Consider the following 18,142-nt stretch of genomic DNA (forward strand, 5'->3'; position numbering starts at 1 on the left):
TGGTGGACGTTTTTATGACCCGTCCATCATCTTTCATCCTTGCCTCTTGCAAAGAAATTTTGAAAAATTTTTTGGGACCAAAAGTTATACTTGGGTCATATATCTGTATGAAATGATGAATATAAACAGATGCAATGGAAGTAATGCACAGAATGCGTACCAGACCCATAAATAGTGCCAGAGCCGGAAAAGTAATGTACAGGATATATAATGATGGATACAAACGGAGCCAATGGAAGTAATGTATTGAGCATATTCAGCGATAGCCATAAATAGCATTAGTGGAAGCAATGCAGAGTGTACACATAACAATAGATATAAACACGGTCTGGAGTAGCTGTACGTCTAATATGCAGTATTAATATGACTTGATCCCTCATAACAGCTTGAGCAACAAGGAAATAAATGCATCCGAGGCAGCGTGACAGGGAGCGTTCGCTTCCGCCTGCTGATGGGCCGGGGCACAAACCAGACCATAACCCCCGAGGAAGTCTCCCAGCCCTCCCCAGGGAAGGCAGCAGGAGGCCGGGCCTTTCCCAGCCAAGACCAGGCAGACCCCCTTACCCCATAGCACCCCTGGACCTCACATCAGGCTATAGCTCACTCTGCAGACATGCTGACCAGTTGCTGTTTCTCAGAGGGGAGTGGTGCGGGTCTGCACCTTGCAGGCAGGCAGGCAAGGGGCTAGCCCTGGAGGGGGGACAGAGAGACCACTGCGGAGCCTGGGGGAGCACAGGGGAAGGGGACCGGTCCCCATGGAGCTGTCACCGTTGCTCCCTGCTCGGACACCCCGCTGCCAGCCAAACCCAAGCGGGGTTCCCCCAGATGCTCAATCCTTGCTCAGCTCCTCTGCATTTGCAAAGCAGTCTTTATATTCAGGCTCCATCTACAGGGAACTGAATAATTTCAAGAGCTTAAAATAGGATGTAGATAGATGTGTTCAGTATTAATTTTTTTTTTTTTTTTTTTTTAAGAAGCCGAGGAAGCGAGGTCTGTCTGACACAGATTCCTCAAGGCTTTCCACTCAAAGTCTGTGCACGTTCAATCATCAAGTGGAAAGTTGGGAGGTGGGGAGGAGAGATGGTCTTGTAGCCAAAGGGCTGGATTTCAGCTGGAAAATGAGAACCTCTGCTCTGCCTCAGCGGTGCCTTTTGCCTTAACGTCAGCTCTGCCAGGACTGTAAACCTTTTGCCGCGGCTGTGCCTGTTGTATGCTCACATTCACCTTGCTCTTTCTCTCCCCCATATTACCTGCAGGTGAGAGATAGGATGGTAGCTGGGGAGGCGAGTATGCGCAGCCCAATCCTGGCCTGCTGGCAGCCGATTCTCCTCCTGATGCTGGGATCCATCCTGTCCGGCTCCGCCACGGGCTGCCCACCGCGCTGCGAGTGCTCCGCCCAGGAGCGCGCTGTCCTATGCCACCGGAAGCGATTCATGGTTGTGCCGGAGGGGATCCCAACCGAGACCAGGCTGCTGGACCTGGGCAAGAACCGCATCAAGACGCTCAACCAGGATGAATTTGCCAACTACCCTCACCTGGAGGAGCTGGAGCTAAATGAGAACATTATCAGTGCCATTGAACCTGGGGCTTTCAACAACCTCTTCAACCTCAGGACGCTGGGGCTCAGGAGTAACAGACTCAAGCTGATCCCCTTGGGGGTGTTTACTGGACTCAGCAACCTTACCAAGCTAGACATTAGTGAGAACAAAATTGTGATCCTCCTAGACTACATGTTCCAGGACTTGTACAACCTGAAGTCTTTGGAGGTGGGGGACAATGACCTTGTCTACATCTCCCACCGGGCCTTCAGCGGCCTCAACAGCCTGGAGCAGCTGACCCTGGAGAAATGCAACCTGACCTCCATCCCCACGGAGGCCCTGTCTCACCTTCACGGCTTGATCGTGCTGCGGCTGCGCCATCTGAACATCAACACCATCCGGGATTACTCATTCAAGAGGCTGTACCGGCTCAAGGTCCTTGAGATCTCACACTGGCCCTACCTGGATACTATGACGTCCAACTGCCTCTACGGGTTGAACCTGACCTCCTTGTCCATCACCCACTGCAACCTCACGTCCATCCCGTATGTGTCGGTGAGGCACTTGGTTTACCTCCGGTTCCTGAACCTGTCCTACAACCCCATCGTCACCATCGAGGGCTCCATGCTCCATGACCTCCTCAGGCTGCAGGAGATCCAGCTGGTGGGAGGGCAGCTCACCATGGTCGAGCCCTTCGCCTTCCGCGGCCTCAATTACCTGCGCATCCTGAACGTGTCCGGGAATTTGCTGACCACCCTGGAGGAGTCAGCCTTCCACTCGGTGGGCAACCTGGAGACGCTCATCCTCGACAACAATCCCTTAGCCTGCGACTGTCGGCTGCTCTGGGTTTTCCGGCGGCGATGGAGACTGAACTTCAACAAGCAGCAGCCCACCTGCTCCACCCCCGAGTTCGTCCAGGGCAAGGAGTTCAAAGACTTCCCCGATGTCCTCCTGCCCAACTACTTCACCTGCCGCCGAGCACGGATACGGGACCGCAAACCTCAGCAGATCTTCGTGGACGAAGGCCACACGGTCCATTTTGTCTGCCGGGCGGATGGGGACCCGCCCCCCACCATCATGTGGCTCTCTCCCCGGAAGCACCTCATCTCTACCAAAACCAACGGGCGGCTCACTGTCTTCCCTGACGGCACGCTGGAGGTGCGCTACGCCCAGATCCAGGACAATGGCACCTACCTATGCATCGCCAGCAATGCGGGTGGCAATGACACCATGCTGGCCCACCTGCACGTGCGCAGCTACTCCCCAGACTGGCCCCACCAGCCCAACAAGACCTTCGCATTTATCTCCAACCAGCCCAACGAGAGCGATGCCAACAGCACGCGCGCCACCGTGCCTTTCCCCTTTGACATCAAGACTCTCATCATCGCCACCACCATGGGCTTCATTTCCTTCCTGGGCGTCGTGCTCTTCTGTCTGGTGCTCCTCTTCCTGTGGAGCCGGGGGAAAGGCAACACCAAGCACAACATTGAAATCGAGTACGTGCCACGCAAGTCTGACGCGGGCATCAGCTCTGCCGACGCGCCGCGCAAGTTCAACATGAAAATGATTTAACCAGGCAACAATTTGCGAATAATAATGGTGGTGGTTTGTTTTTTTTAAAAAAGAACAAATAAAAAATAATTAAAAAACAAACATTGCTACAAACATACCGACCTCTCTCCTTCCACCACGCCCTCTGCCCCTGTCCAAACCCACTGCACCCGCACTGTCACCACCTCTTTCTCCTCCTCTTCTTCTTTATACCAGGAAAACATTCAGCCGATGTCTTCAGGACTCCTGTGTTTGTAAGGACTTTGTCTGATGGACTCTGGTGTCAGATATAACTGAGAGGGAAAAGCAACAGAGGGGGGAAAAAAAAGAAAGAAAAAAGAAATAAAATCAATAAAAAGTTACGAACTTTCTTCTGTAACTTTGATTTCAATAATTATGGATTTTTATGAAAACTTGAAATAATAAAAAAACCCTATTTCCTATAGATAGTTGGAATGCAAAATCTTGACTTCTTGATCTGTCCAGTTCTGTATCTTCGGCGAGCGCTCGCTTTCTCGCCGCGGAGGCGTTTTCCAGCTGCCTCACTGAGAACAGCCCCCGGCCAGGGCGAGTCTCCCGCTGATGCCAAAGGTTCGCGCTCCCCCAAAAGGCACTTCCCGCAGTGTCTTGGGCCCTGCACAGCACCAAGAGGAGTTTGACTTTTTTTCCCCCAAGGACCGGTTGTGGTGTTTTAGCCATTCACCCGCCCACCCCCAAAGCCCAGGGGAGCGAGGCTGCAGTGCTGACGTGCGTTAAGCCGTACATAGCGGAGCTTTGTTTGCCTGCCCTCCGCGTGGTGAGAAGAACGCAAAGCCCCATTGCGGGGCAGCCCGCAGAGCAGGCAGCAGCTCACCGTGGCTGCGGTCCCTGGGTTGAGAGCCAGCGGGGCAGCGCTGGGGGTACCTGGGGATCCTGCTGCCTCTTCCGTGGGGAGAGGACTTTCTACCTGCCGTTGCCAGCAGCACAGCGGTGTCTCCTCTCCGATGGGGGACAAGGTGGCTCTTGTGCTGCGGACAGCTGTCCCTGCGGGCAGGGATGCTGCAATTCCATTAGAGCCCCTGCTGGCAGCACAAACCGGCAGTGCCCTGCCTGGCCCTGTCCGCCCCTGGTACTCAGTGCTGCTCCCCACCTACCTGTAGCGACTCTCACGGTGGTTTTCAGACCTGACCACTGGCAGCCAGACTCAGAAGCACCCTCAGGCACATCCAAGGGAATTTAGCTTCCACGCTTGCAGGAGACTTTGTTTGAAAATAACCAAAATTACATACGTTTATAAACACACACATGCACAGCCTGAGCCAGAGGAAAACAGGCGCAGGGCTGCAGCAGGGAGGTGGTGCAGGCTGTAACGCCCTGGCTGCCCTGGTGCTAGCTCCAGCGTGCCCACCACCATGGTGTCTGGTCAGCAGGCAGCGATGTCCCTTTGCTCAGCTCTGATACTTGGGATCAGGAGGTGTGGAAGGTTTGTATTCTCTCAAGGAGGAAAAGGGGAGGAACGCCGGATAAACTGCCCCCCTGGGCAGGGCTGCCCTGACTGGTGCATCCCATGCGGGAGAGGTGTGACAATGCCAGCCTGCCCTGAGAGCAGAGCTACCTACGGCAGCAAGACATGGCACAGGCTACAGAAAGCATCAGCATAGAAGTGTTATACAGCAAATGAATTAAAAGGAGCAAGTCAGGAGGGCAACCACAGAGGGAGAGTAAAATCAAGAGGGGGAAAGATGATGGGGAAAGAGATGTCTTTGAAAAGTAAGAGAAGCATCATCAGACCAGCTCAGCCCTTCCCCAATTGGTTTGTGCCAACTTCCCAAGCCTCAGAAGGTGTGGAGCGGGGCAAAGGCCATGGTCAGCCCTCCCGTGGGGCCTTTCCATGTGAGAAACAGGGCTGGTACTGTGGCTTGGGGGACCCCAGCACAGCCTGATGGCCTTTGGCTGTGCTGGAAGCACAGAACATCCCTGCAAACAGTGATAATACGGGCACTAAAGGTTTTTATAAGCATTACTGAAGCAGCAGGTGCTTCCAGTCCTTCCCAGCTGCTGCCAGGACTGGTGGCACCGCATTGGGCAGCGGCTTCCTGGCCCACCCAGCCCCAGCGGTATCTCCGAGGTGGATGAGCTGAGATTTGCGTGCTTGATTTATAAAGCACTTCAGGAGTCTTCAGGGATCAAAGTCACTACAAGATAATAAAAAAAAAGCGACAGGAACCTGGAGCGCCAACAGGGAAAAAAATGGATTTGCTTTTCTTCCAGCGATGTGCCAATCTAGAAGAACCAACCTGAAACATCTGTGCTCATGGGGAGGGGGAATTTTTTGCTAGTTTCAGCTTTCTATTCATCTTCAAACAAAACATTTTGTGTTTCTTTCTCCGCAGCAGGTTTCAGGAGCTTTGATTTGTTAGTTTCTCATCTCTAACCCATCTTTCCTTTATAACTTTGAAACGAAAACATTTTTTTTAAAAGCCTTTTGCTTTTGTTTTGCTTTTTAAAAGAGCCAAAGCAAAATGCTTCTTTGCAAGCTTCCCCTCCCACCAGTGTTTAACCAACATTTTCAGTGAGCTAAATATGAAACCACAAACAGGAACACACAAACCTAGGCCTGAAGCTGAAGGCAGGCACACTCAGCTCCACCCGCACTGCAGATCCTGCTCCAGGGACCCCATGGACCGGCTTGGAGCAGCACTTGCCTGGGAGACGCAGGGATGCACTGAGGCCTCAGCCCTCCAGAGGAAGATGCCAAGCTGAGCACAGCCAAGAAAGCCACATACTGCGACACGTTAGGTGCAGAAATTTCAGTTTGAGCCTTGTTGCCAGGACCGACAATAACTCAATCAGGAGTTCAACAGACAGCAGAGAGGTGGAGGGGGGGTCTCCGTGATCCTGGACAGCTATTAACACTGGCAATCTAAAAAAGCTTCTTAATTGACTCCAGTTATCCTTTTTTTAATGCTGTGATTAAAAGAGCTAATTCAACACACACAGATCAAAAAAACCCAAACAACTAATAACCAAGTCCAACAAGGTATTTGCAGCACGCTACAGTGTCCCAGCAAAGGGAGGAATCAAGCCTCTCACTGTTAAAAAGAAGCTTTAAAAAAGAAAAGAGGAAAGAAAATTATTTCTTTTCCGTGTAACATTGCAGGCTGTGCTAGCGCAGGATTCTTCCCAGCCCACGACCTGCCACCCACACCCACATGTGCCCCCAGACCCACCACCTCTGCTGCTTGAAACCCTCCCAGGGAGAGGGGAAGCCACACTGCTTGTCCTGCATCCGAGCTGTGGCTCAAAGTCCCTCATTAGCAAGTTTGCCCAATGGTCTGTGGCACTGCTGCCTGCCACACAGTTTATTATCCACACTGATTTTTTTTAATCTTTGATGCTTTGTGAACTGGATAATTTTTTTTTTTCAGTCACCGTGTGATTAAAGCAGATGGATGGAGCAGAAGAAAAGCATCTCAGAGTGGCCAGAATCTCAGCTCAGCAATTTTCATGGCTGGTAAAGATGGGAGGAGGAAAACCCGAAAGAATAAACTCTTTTTCTCTCCTTTACTGAAATCTACAGTGTGTTTCTTCTGCAGTTTAATCAGGGGTGAGAGAGCAGGGGCTGGGTTCCAGCATTGCTCTTCAGGTAACTGTGGGCTATGTATCAGAGCCAGACAGCATTTCTTACTTTTTCTTTTTAATAAGGATAAATAAAAAGCACTTAATAAAACAGCTTAAAAGGGGTAGCAAAAAAAAACCAGGAAGAATTGTGTTTAAGGCAAGGAGGGAAGGCTGCCTGTGAAACATGCCTTACCTCCCCTACTTCCAAGACTGATGGGAGTCCTGTAGGGATCTCCATGACAGGCACCATGTGTTGGGACGCGGCAGGGAGGAGGACAAGGGCTCATTCAGCACTTCCAACCTGAGCACATCACCTGCCCTAGGCACTTCCTTCCCCACCAGGCTCTGTGTTTCCCCCCCCCCACTGTGGGCTGTGGCTGGCAGGTGCCTGGCTCTTCCCTTCTGCCGCTGAGGCAGGAGCAGATTTACGAGCACCCTGCGGGAGAGACATTTGTACCCGCCGACTCCCTGACCCTCCTCATCAATCCCTGCGCCCGCTCATCTCCTCTCCCCGGATCATCAGAGGCATGTAGAGCAGCGCAAAAGGTCAGGTTTGAGACTGACACCTTTGCCTACACAGGGGTGAAGGGGACCAGATGAGAGGGGGTCAGGCTGGCCCTTCACCTCCCTGCACCCAGCAGCCCCCCCGCTTCTCTGCCTGCAGAGCCTGGCTGCATTGCCCGGGCTTGCTGCCTTCCCCTGTTTCTATCAGGCCTTATCGCGCTTAATTTTATTCCTTCTCTCACTAACTGCCCTCCCTCTCTTATCTCTGCTTCAGAGCAAATTTTTTACTCTCTCCCTTTTTTCTTCCTTATCACTCGCTCTCCTTTTTTTTTTATTTTTAAAAATACTTTTTGCCTTCTGTGCTTCTCTCCTGCTTTCCTGCCATTTGTGTCGGGTGCTCTTCTTTCCCTGCCACTTTTCCCACGGTCCCCTCTCTGCACACACACTTCTCCCCACATCTCTGCCTCCCTCCTCCCCTGGAGCATCCCATCCTGCTCTGTCCATGGCAAGCAGCACAGTGGCACGGAGGAGAGGAGAGGAGGGAAAGATCTTTGGGCATCACCTTCTTTTCTCCTCTCTCCCTTTCCTTCTCTCTCTTCCCCCACCCTCCTGCCTTGTCCCCCTTTTTCCCACCTCCCCCTTCCTCACTTCCCACATGCTCTCCAGCCCTGCCCAGCCAGTTTGCCATAAGACTTTACAGTGCCATCCCTGCTACCAGGTTTTTGCAGGACATGACAGAGGAGGAAGGCTTTGAGGTGCGGGGCTCAACACCCTGGAGGAGATGGCTGGGGGAGCAGCCCTGCTCCCCATCTCCCTGGCCCTGCCATGGGTACACGCAGCTCCTCCAGGGAAAAATGGGCCTATTGCTTTCCTCTCTTTTTTCTGGGTCTGTATCTACATGCTTATGATAGATTTACTGTGATTCTATTGGTTTATGATTAAAACGCATAAATTTTACTAGGCCTTGTTCTTATTTTCCATAATCTGCAGGATTCAAGGCAATCAAATTTTAACTGGAAAGCATGGGCTGTGCAGTTAGGTCCCAGTGTAATGGGGAACGGTTCATTTCCCAATCCACCCCCATTACTGGTGGTACTAAAGAAATATTGCCCTGTGAAACAGATTTTCCCTCAGTTCCCTTTAAAACAATGTCCTTACCTGAGACAGGGTAAGGATCAGAGGAACAATATGATCCTTGACTAAAACACAATGCCACCCACCACTGCAGTTTGTTCCCATCCCGAGGTTTCCAAGCAGAGTTTCCTGGCGGACTCGGGCAGGTGCTGAGGGTCTCAGGGGGACCCATCCTGGGGTGAGCAGGGTGGCTGCCAGTTGTGGGTCCCCATCAGCTGCTCCGTCTCAGATCCCCATCACCAGACAGCAGGTAGCTCCAGCCCCTCCGGAGATTTCATCATGTGCCTGTTACAATCCAGGTAATAAGACATTTCATTCAAATGAGCAAATTTATTCCAGTGGCACTTTAATAACAAAATCAATAAAACTACACTTCCCAGCAGGGGTTTATCATATGTTAAAACTACAGCATAGTGCCTGGATATACTAAATTCTCTCCCTGAAATAAAGTGCAAAGTTTAGAAGACAGATGACACCATTTGTGGCACTAGTAGGGTAATACCCTAATAAATCCATGGCCACCTGGGCACTTCAGAGCTGTCACACACTGCGCTCCGTGGCCACCGGGAACTTCCCAACGACAGCGAGAACAGGAATGAGACCTTTGTGCTCCTCAGGCTTACGGTGCAGATGTAGGGAGTGTGTGCTCTGGAGCACAACCCTGCGTCAGAGCAGCGAGGCATCCACGCACACAGACCAGCCAGAGCAGACTGCATACGTAAAAGCATCACGGACCCAGTTATCAGTGCGGGTTACCTTATCTGTGGTGGCTCTCTCCGAAAGAGCCGGCTCTGACTGGGTGGGAAAGTAAGCATCCAGCTCAGAGACCAGCCACTCCACGTGGTGGGGACTGGGCTGGCCTCTTCCAGCAGAGCTCCACGGTGTCACCACTAAGCTAGAAAGGAGATGAGACAGTCAGGAAACACGGCCGGTCCTGCAAGCCCAAGAGTCAGCAGGATCCCGGGACAGGCAGCTGCCCAAGGAAGCCCCCACATAAGAGGACAGTTGCTGCCCTGCCCTGCATGTGGCTGTGCACCCCTCTGTGCAGGATCCCACCCCCTGAGCTGGGCTCTGTGGCTGCTCTCCCACAGACGATCCCTCTCGCTCCCTCCCCACCTCGCTATCCCCTTCAATTACCGCCTGCCGCTTCATCGCTGTTCCCCGTATCGTTACGCTCCAGCACCTTGCCTGACATGAGATTATGGCTATTCCCTCCTCCACCATCCTTCCCAGACCATCATCCATCAGTTCTTTAAACCCTGCGCTGCTCCCAGCCATTTCTGTCTGCCAGTCAGCCATCTCCCACCAGCTCACTCATCCTCCTCGTCCCTCCAGCTTGTGCTTCCCAAGCCTATCAGTGTTCCCCAGCCTTGAGTGCTGCAAAACTAATTAGCTCACTACAAAGATTGAGGAATAATTAGGGACTCCACTGAAAGCAGGAAACTAGGGCATCTCGCCTTAAATAAATGCAAGGAAGCGTCTCTCCGCTCTGCTGACGGCCTGTGATTGCTTCAAGCAGATGACTACATGACTCACTGTCCCTCGGCTCCCACTCCAGGCATGTTCACTAGAGGTGCCTCTGCCTCCATCACGCCCCTTAGCTGCTTTCAGGCTTTTTCGGCTCGTGTCCCTGCCACTAAAGCCAGCTCCTCACCACAGCTCCATGGCTAGCCAGGCACCGAAGCAAGCAAGCAGACTTCCTGGAGATGCTGGGGCTGCTGGTTTGGGCACTGCCTTCTCAGTGGTCCACCATCTCCAGCAGTCTCTAGGGGAAAGCTAGCACCAAGCATGAAAAATAGTTAGCAGGAAAAACATTTGCAAAATTTCTTTTCCAGTTGAGTCCGCTGGGTAGAAGAGATGCTAAAACAGCCTTTCCCCATGGCAGCTCCACCCTGATGAGTGGGAGTCTGCCCTGCCCCATACTGGAGTCGCTAAAGAAGAGGGTGATACAAGAGGAGGACGATCTGGGGACTGCACAGGTCCTCCCTCCTTGTGCACAGACCGTTCTGGGGACTCCACACTTGGGCATGTCAAAGTCCCCTGGTGACACGCAGGGGTTCCCTGCAAACCCATGTCTCAAGGTGATGAGCAGGAGACAGCATTGGAGGCAGCCCAGAATGAGGTGCCTCTGACCTTCACCACTTGCTCATCTCCCCGGTGCTGCAAACGATCCCTCCTCCAGCCATTGTCTGTGCCTGAAGTGCTCCACACAGTTTTGTCACTTACTAATGATATTTAATAACAACCTGACACTCAGCCCCACTCAGAGAGCTGAGGCAGCCATGCCAGGAGCCTGACTAATGTCCCCATTTGTGGAGGAGCAGTGCTTGCTGCCTCCCCGGGAAGGTGGGACAGGGCGTGGGGAGGGAAGCATTGCTTTAAGCCCCTCAGAAGAGCCTCTCCAGCTCCTGCTCCCTCTGAGCCTGCTCAGCCCAGGCTGAGCATCCCCTCTCATCCCCAGCCCACCCCTTCTGCCCTCACCCATGGGACCAACCAGCAAAAGACCTCATGGAGACTATGGCACTTCACATTAAGCCACAACCCCTGCCATCAGAAGCTTTATGGGTTTTTTTTGTTCTTCTTAGGGTTTTCTAGTGCCTCAGATCCATAGCCACAGACAGGGCAGGGAAAGAGAGGTGGGAAGGGCGTCCTAAGTGGCAGCCTACATCAAACCTGAGGACATTGTTTCAGCATCAGGTCCCTGATGCAGACTACAGGGTGTATGTCTCTGCACCCATGCTGGAGGCTGCGCCCTGGCCAAGCTGTGCTGGGGAAAGCAAACCTAACCCTCATCCAGCCACAGCTCCTCCTCAGTGGTCCGGAGAGGCGAGGCATCAGGTGTCCATCACCCACAGGAGGTTCCCTTGCCATAGCCAAGGACACAGGCTTGGAGAAGATGAAAAAACTTCAGCTTTGTCTTGTACAAGGGTTTGGAGACAGGGGAAAGTCTGCACCCTGAGAAAGGCCATGCTGAGTCAGGCCCAGGGCTGTGTACCTCCAGAGCACGTCCCCAGGTATGGCCGCAGGCAGATGCCTATGGCAGAGGGAAGGCCCAGGCGAGTACAGAATAACCCTAATAACCCTCTTTCTGTGCAATCCCTCCTATCCTCAGGCAATCCGAGGTTAGAGAGCTTCTGAGCCACGCAATGCCTCTGCCCCATTTTTCTTATCAGTCCTCAACAAACCTTTTTTCCTTGAAGTCGTCTGATTGCATTTTTTAATCTACTCATGCTCCTGGCCTGCAGCAGTAGTTGTAGCAGTGGGTGGCACCCCCAGATCCTGCTCAGTGCTTGGTGCCACCAGCGAGGTGCATTTGCTCAGTACACACAGCGCTGTGCAATACGAAATCTAGGCTGCAAATGCAGTCCTGCTCCTTTTTTTCCACCTCTGAAGGGTTAAGTTTTTTCAGAGAGCAGGTCAAGCTAGGCAGAACAGGCAGGACTGCCCGGCTGCCTGCTGTAGCTGTATCTGCACCAGCAAATGGACTGGAGCAGCTGCTCCCCCTTCTCCTGGGTGGCTGCTTAAAGGGACAATGCCAAGGTCAATTAGACCCAACCCTGGACCTGCCTTTTCCTTCTCTTCTTTTTCCCAGGGCTCACAAGTGTTGACAACTCAAACTGATGAGAATTCAGGACAAAAAGCAAGAGTGAGGGTTCAAACACCTTCATCTAACAGTCCTTCCCAGGTAGACTGGCGAGGCAGCTTAGCATTGCTCTTCTGGGAGAAGACACCCAAAGCTTTTTAAATTCCTATGCTTCTCGTTCTTTGTGTAACCAGATAGCATGGTTTCACACTCACTGTGTCTGCTCACAGCATATAAATCCTTTGTGGCAGAGCCATTTTAGGGATAAAACCTCCACCTGTGCCATCTTATATTGGGCTGAAAACAGAGGCAGGGCCAGGCTGTTTGCCCTGGAGCAAACCTTCTTGGTTCTGTATCAAGAACCACAGGGCAGAAGAGTCCCTGGACATTGCTCCACCATGCAGAAAAAGAGGCAGGAGTAGGTGGGGAATGGGCTGCAGGCTCTCCAGCCCCCTCCATAGCAAGCCTCTCTGATGGGATGCTCTTGAAGCAAAACTGCCAAATGTCTCCACATCCCAGCTGTCTCCAGGTCCACAGACGCTGAGCTGTCAGTAAGGCTGTGTTGTCAGGACCCCAACGACAGCACCAAAGTTGAGAGTATTTTCAAAAAGCAGAAGTGTGATGAGGAAGAAGAGACACAAAATCACCTCATGCAAACAATCTTGCCCAGTGACAAGAGGGTCTGGCTCTGGAACCTCCAAAGAAGAATGAGAAGTGCCCTGAAAGATGGGGGTGGGTTGGGATTTGTGTAGAACCAGGAGGTTCCTTCTGGCACAAGGTTCTCACAGATGCATGCTCAAGGCAGCAAACAGATACGTCTTTATCCTGCAGTGCAAGTGGAGCTGTTCTTGTCTTTCAAACACACACCTAATCATTTTTAAGATCTCTGCCTCAGAACTATCTTTTTGATAAAACTAATCACAGGCTTAAATTACAGATAAATACCCGATATTAAAAGAACAGCTTGAAAAGGAGGAAAGGGGTAGTTTAACGGTGCTCATTTTCTCTGCTTTTCTATAGCACACATCTTGGGCTATTTAACTGTAGAGCTTATGAAGCTTCATTCTGACAATTCTGCTTTCTTTCAAATGTGGCTTCCACAAATGTTTCCCCTGGTTTCTTTACCCACTATGCTGCTGTTAGCTGTATTATTGTAGCAGTCATCGTATCTCCAGCTGAGACTAGGAAGCAGGCACGCGAAAAGCTGCGTGAACACACACAAAGGAATAAAGCTGGTGCTTAAAAGCCTGGACCCAGAGGCATCTACATTGGGAAAGAGGGACACCTAAGTGCCCGCAAAGGATCTGGGCTGTCATAATTCAACAAAGAAGAGTAGCTGAAAAAAATCAAAGCTGCAAGTGGCTCAAGAGGAGTAGAGAGGTCTGTGCCAGTGTAGCTCTCCTGCCCGCACCTCTGCTGGTCCTTGTGCTGCCAGCCAGGAGGATGGAGCAGCTGCTGTTGGGCTGGCAGGAATGATCCAGCTCTAGGTGCTTTTAAGCACTGCACAATCCAGGCTCACGCTGGCTTCCTCTGCTCTGCAGGGAACGATGGCTTTGATCAACAGAAGATTGCTGAGTTAATTGTAATGATATTCTAATAAAGCTGGGGAGATTAATTACGGCTCTTTATCAGAGCTGGCCCTCTGCCAAGGGTTTGCAAAATTGTTTTCCTCTGTTTCTTGTCATTTGAATTTAGGAGAAGAAAGGAGGAAGTTGGGTGCCTTTTTTTCCTCTAACAATCAGGAGCGCGGCCTTGTGCCCTGCTCACGCTCACAGCTCGGCACGTTTATGGAGGGGAGCGGGGAGGGTGCAGACAGAGAAAGCAAATGGAGAGCAACAGAGCAAACCAATTAGACATGATGCAGCACAATTACGCTCCTAGTCAATAAGTGGGTCGGTGCAGAGAAGCACAAAGGAACGAGGTGACGGCTTGTGGACCACAGACGTCGCTCCACAGAGGGTAAACCCAGGGCACATTACACCTTTCCAGGCCAGGGTGGACAAGATGCATGCAGTGCTCACCAGGAAGGCTCACAGCAGCAGTGCTTACGTTGGGCAGAAAAGCTTCGTGGCCTTCATTCTTGCTCGTAGCACACTGGTGCAGAAAAGCAAGTGTCCGGAGAGCAGCCAGAGCCCTGGTAAGTGGCCTTAGCAAACATGAGACTTAAACTTTCCTGTTTCACTTGACAAATAGCTGTTCCTTCCAAGGAAGACTTAGCAGTGCCCAAGCAGGTGAGAGACAGACCTGCAGAGGAATGATCCAGGCTGGAAGGCAGCAGATCAATCAGGCAGAGCTGCCTGCTCTCACTCGCAGAGGAGAAGGGAGGAGAGGCCCTTCCTGCAGCCAGCTGGCACACGATGTGCTGCTGGGGGAAGAGGCTGCAAGTCAAACCAGGGAAGGAAACGTGCTCCTAACACAAACCAGAGAGAAAGCTAAGAATGAAAATAATACCACTCGCTTTTAAGCAGGCAGCAGAGCAGTACCAGGAAACTTCCTACCAACAGGCCAGGGCTTGCCGCTTTGAGGAGGAAAAATGCCACCATGCCCATGGGCTTCAGCTCTCCGAGGGGCATCCATGAGACACGCAGCTGCTCCAGAGGCATTTTCCTGAATAGCTCTGGGAAGATGACACGTTGCTAACTGCTCATGAACCATGAAGACAGGGTGGGAGTCTAGATGAAAATTTTAAGTATTATTCCTGCCAAACAGAACCTAACCAGGTTTTACGCCTCAGATGCATGCTCGTGCAGGACCAGCCCCGCAGGGCCCCTGCTCTCCCTGCAGAAGTGGGACTGACACGCAGCACAGTGCTTTCTGCTGACCCCTTCCCATGCCAAACACGAGCCACAACACTCACCTCCCACTGCTGAAACACAGCCTGCACTGGGGCAGCACGCAGCCACGCTGGTGTCTACCAACCCTCCACGTGCCAGCTTCGGCCAGGGTGTTGCTGAAATGGAGAGGGCCGACACAGCAAACCCAAATGTGTTCAATCTGGGCCAAAAATTTGGCAAGAGTAGGCAGGGAGCACCAATCTCCATGTGCAGCGTGACCGCTCACAATCTCCAGCTGCCTTTCCAAAGCAATGTGGGTGCGCTGAGCACTTTTTGCCTGCTGAAGGACCAGAACACGACAGCAACATCCTCTCTGCGCTAAACCAGAGGACTTACAACAAGGTCACAACAGGGTAAGAGTAGGATCTGGGTTTTGTACCGTCACCCTGAAAACAATCTAGATGATTCTTTAGAGTTTTCAATGACCCATAAAACTATCTCACATCCGAAATGTTTGCTCCAACTAAGAGGAAAAAATGCTGATCTAAATACTTTTCTCCTGGAACATGACAGAAACAATTATTCATTTAGGCTTTTGTAAAGACTACCGAGTTTGGCAAAATATTGCTCCAGGGGTAAAATAACTGGAAAAAAAAGTTTCAAAAACAGTTAAAAGCCCTACTTTTTTTAGATAAGGAAACTCCAGTTTTCCCACTTCAGAACAAATCTTTACACTAAATCTGAGTTTATATTAAATACAAAGAAATAAACAAAACATTAAGAGAACAATTACCAAGATGATCAACACCGGGGAGCAAAATGTTGCAGAACTGTATTCGTAACCTTCCATCCCAAGAAAATTTGCCCTTCTATACAGATGCTGGGTGACCAGAGCATTTCAGCAGCTTAAGATATTTCTTAAGAAGAAAAATCTTACTTCCAGCTGCCTCGAGACCTCATCCCTGCCTGTGATGGACCTGGTACCGGTCTCTCTCAGAGGGCTCAGGACCAGCAGCAGCACCCGCCACTCCAGCACGCACTACCCGAGATTCCCCATAAATAAAATCGTCGGCGTCGGCATCGGCTCTCGTGTTCATTTCACAGGCGGCTGCTCTGCTGACAGGTTTCACACGCCGCTATCGCATCTTGTCAGCTTTATACTCTCAGGCCAACGCCGGCTCACCAGCTCCAATGTATATACATAAAAATAAATGGCTCAGAAACCCCAATAAAGTGACAGATAACATAATGGGACCTGGCTTCAGAAAATAAGCTTGTTTATGGAACCTCTGCGCCTCCAAATTTGATTTATGTTGTGCAGACTGTCTCTCGGCAAGGGTTTGGGGAGAAGGGCTTGCTCATGCTCGCTTCCCGTAGGTGGCAGGGGGACAGCTGCTGGTTAAGGGCTGCCTTTAGGCTCCTGCTCTAAGACTGGCAGCATTAGTGTCAGGAGCAGAGAGCAGAGCTTCCTGCAGGATTTGGTTGATGTGATCTTCCACCAGCTCCCGCAGGAGCTCTGTGTTTTTGCTAGCAGCTGCCCCAGCCAGGTCCAATACCTGCCCACCTCAGGGAAGTGCTCCTCATCCTCTCTAACCTTCCTTCCACACAACTCCCTTCCTTGGGCTTTCTGGGTTTGCCCACGCTGTCTGCAAGCTGGAGGTAGCTGCAAAGAGCTCAGGGCTTCAGCAGCCAACAGAGCATATGAAGTGCAACCAGACAGTGCCTAAAGGAGACCATGGGAGCTTCAAACAGGAGAGCTCCTGATAGCACAAGCAGGTTTCTCCTGGCAGCCCCTTTGCTCTGGGCTGCAGATGGTCCTTATTCAATCTCTTGCTAGAAGAGCTTCCTTGCAAACAGGGATAATCCTTCATTTGATGTTTGCTCCCTTGGATATCACTGTTCACAGCAAGCACTGCAATTTGTGTTTATTCTTGCCAAGCCATGTTTATTCTTGAGCCGCTTTGATTGTTACAGTGAAGCCTGGGATGGTTCTTTCAGTCAAAGTGCCTGTTTCCAGGGGGCTAATAATGAGAGACTGTCAATCCAGAGACACAAGGGAAAAGAATCGCAGCCCCTCCTCTCACAGAACAATCAGCCCCTGCCAGACCCCACACTTTGTGCTTCTCAGTCTTTGATATGTGGCTGGAAGATCCTTAGCTCCAGCCTCAAGTGGACGTGCCAACGGGATGCCGGCCCCAATACCTTTCCTGCAGAAGAGCACAGAGGCTCTCGGGAAAAGCCTCACAGCCGCAGTACATAAATGCCACGAGACATGGGTGTTCTAAGAGCCCCGTGCCATGTACAGGATAGATGCCTGGTGCAGGGTGAACCTAGCAGAGTCTGCATGGTGGAGCTGGGCTGCAGGGACAGAGGCACCAGAGCTCCTGCCCTGGCAAAGCTCTTCAGACTGACCCACAGGTCCAGACAGTTCAAGCTGCAGATGGTGGGTCATGATAATTTTCTGCAGTTTCCTACGCCACGATTGATGCACCCAGCAATTCCTGTGCTGACCCCAGGCTCCCATGTGCAGAGCAAATCCCTGTCTAACTGCTGCCAAGCACGAACCACACCTTGAGAGGAAGAATGACCCCTGCAAGATGCAGGATCACATGCACAGACCTGCCATGGCAGAGCAGGGGGACCTCAGGCTCAGATAGCAACCACGTGGCTCCCCATCCCTTGTTCCAATCTCCAGGCCTTTGTCCCATTCAGATTTTAATCAAACCTTACATTATGCTGCCATTTGTCTGGGGCTTAGTACTAAGGAGGGCTGTGGGGGAGGTTTCCCCTCAAATTAAATAATTAAAATGTTTTTCTCAGGCTAAATAATTTTAATTTCCCCCCCCCAGCAGACCAACGGCAATAAATATTTAATACATTCCTTGCTTCACTGCATCCAGCGCGTTGCCATTTTAGAAATCATTTTATTGTGTGTATTTTTCTTCTTTTAATTACAGTCACCCAGTATCAAACTGCTTCAATAAATAATCAAAGGCAGGGGAGAGACGGGGCAACTGTGACGCTTCAGGAGACGTGTGCTGTGCTACTGGCACAAGGAGGTATGCATCCCATGCTGGCAGCCACCACCACTCCTGTTGGGGCTGACATCTGACCCCCACCTTAATGCTGCAATCCCGGCTGCAGCCATCTCCTTCGGGGTTACCAAATGAACGCCTCGGGAAGGGATGTGGTGCCTGCCAGCTTGAGTGCAAAGGTCCATCCTGCCAATATACTCTCTGGCAGGGACCAGAAGTGAATGCCAGAGGATGGGTGTAAAAGCCGGCCAAGCATGCCCTGATACCTCCCCAAGATGCTCCTCCAGCAGCCAGCAATCTGCGGCTGAAGGACTTCCTGAGTCAGGTATCCTAACTCTCCTTTAAAAGTCCTCAATGGATTATTATTTCCCGCCCCCCCCCCCCCCCCCCCCCCCCCACCTCTTTTTTCCACACCGTCTCCTC

General features: G+C 51.6%; 1 protein-coding gene across 1 annotated transcript; it reads left to right on the top strand.

The window, feature by feature from the left end:
- Positions 1-904: 904 nt before the first annotated feature.
- LINGO1 (leucine rich repeat and Ig domain containing 1) lies at positions 905-3,552 on the top strand. The gene has a single exon (XM_010571644.1). It carries the CDS (start codon positions 1,269-1,271, stop codon positions 3,108-3,110), a length of 1,842 nt encoding a protein of 613 aa, XP_010569946.1. The 5' UTR covers positions 905-1,268; the 3' UTR covers positions 3,111-3,552.
- The last annotated feature ends 14,590 nt before the right edge of the window (positions 3,553-18,142 follow it).

Source organism: Haliaeetus leucocephalus, unplaced genomic scaffold (genome assembly GCF_000737465.1).
Source record: "Haliaeetus leucocephalus isolate CR32 unplaced genomic scaffold, Haliaeetus_leucocephalus-4.0 Scaffold339, whole genome shotgun sequence".
Lineage (NCBI taxonomy): Eukaryota > Metazoa > Chordata > Aves > Accipitriformes > Accipitridae > Haliaeetus > Haliaeetus leucocephalus.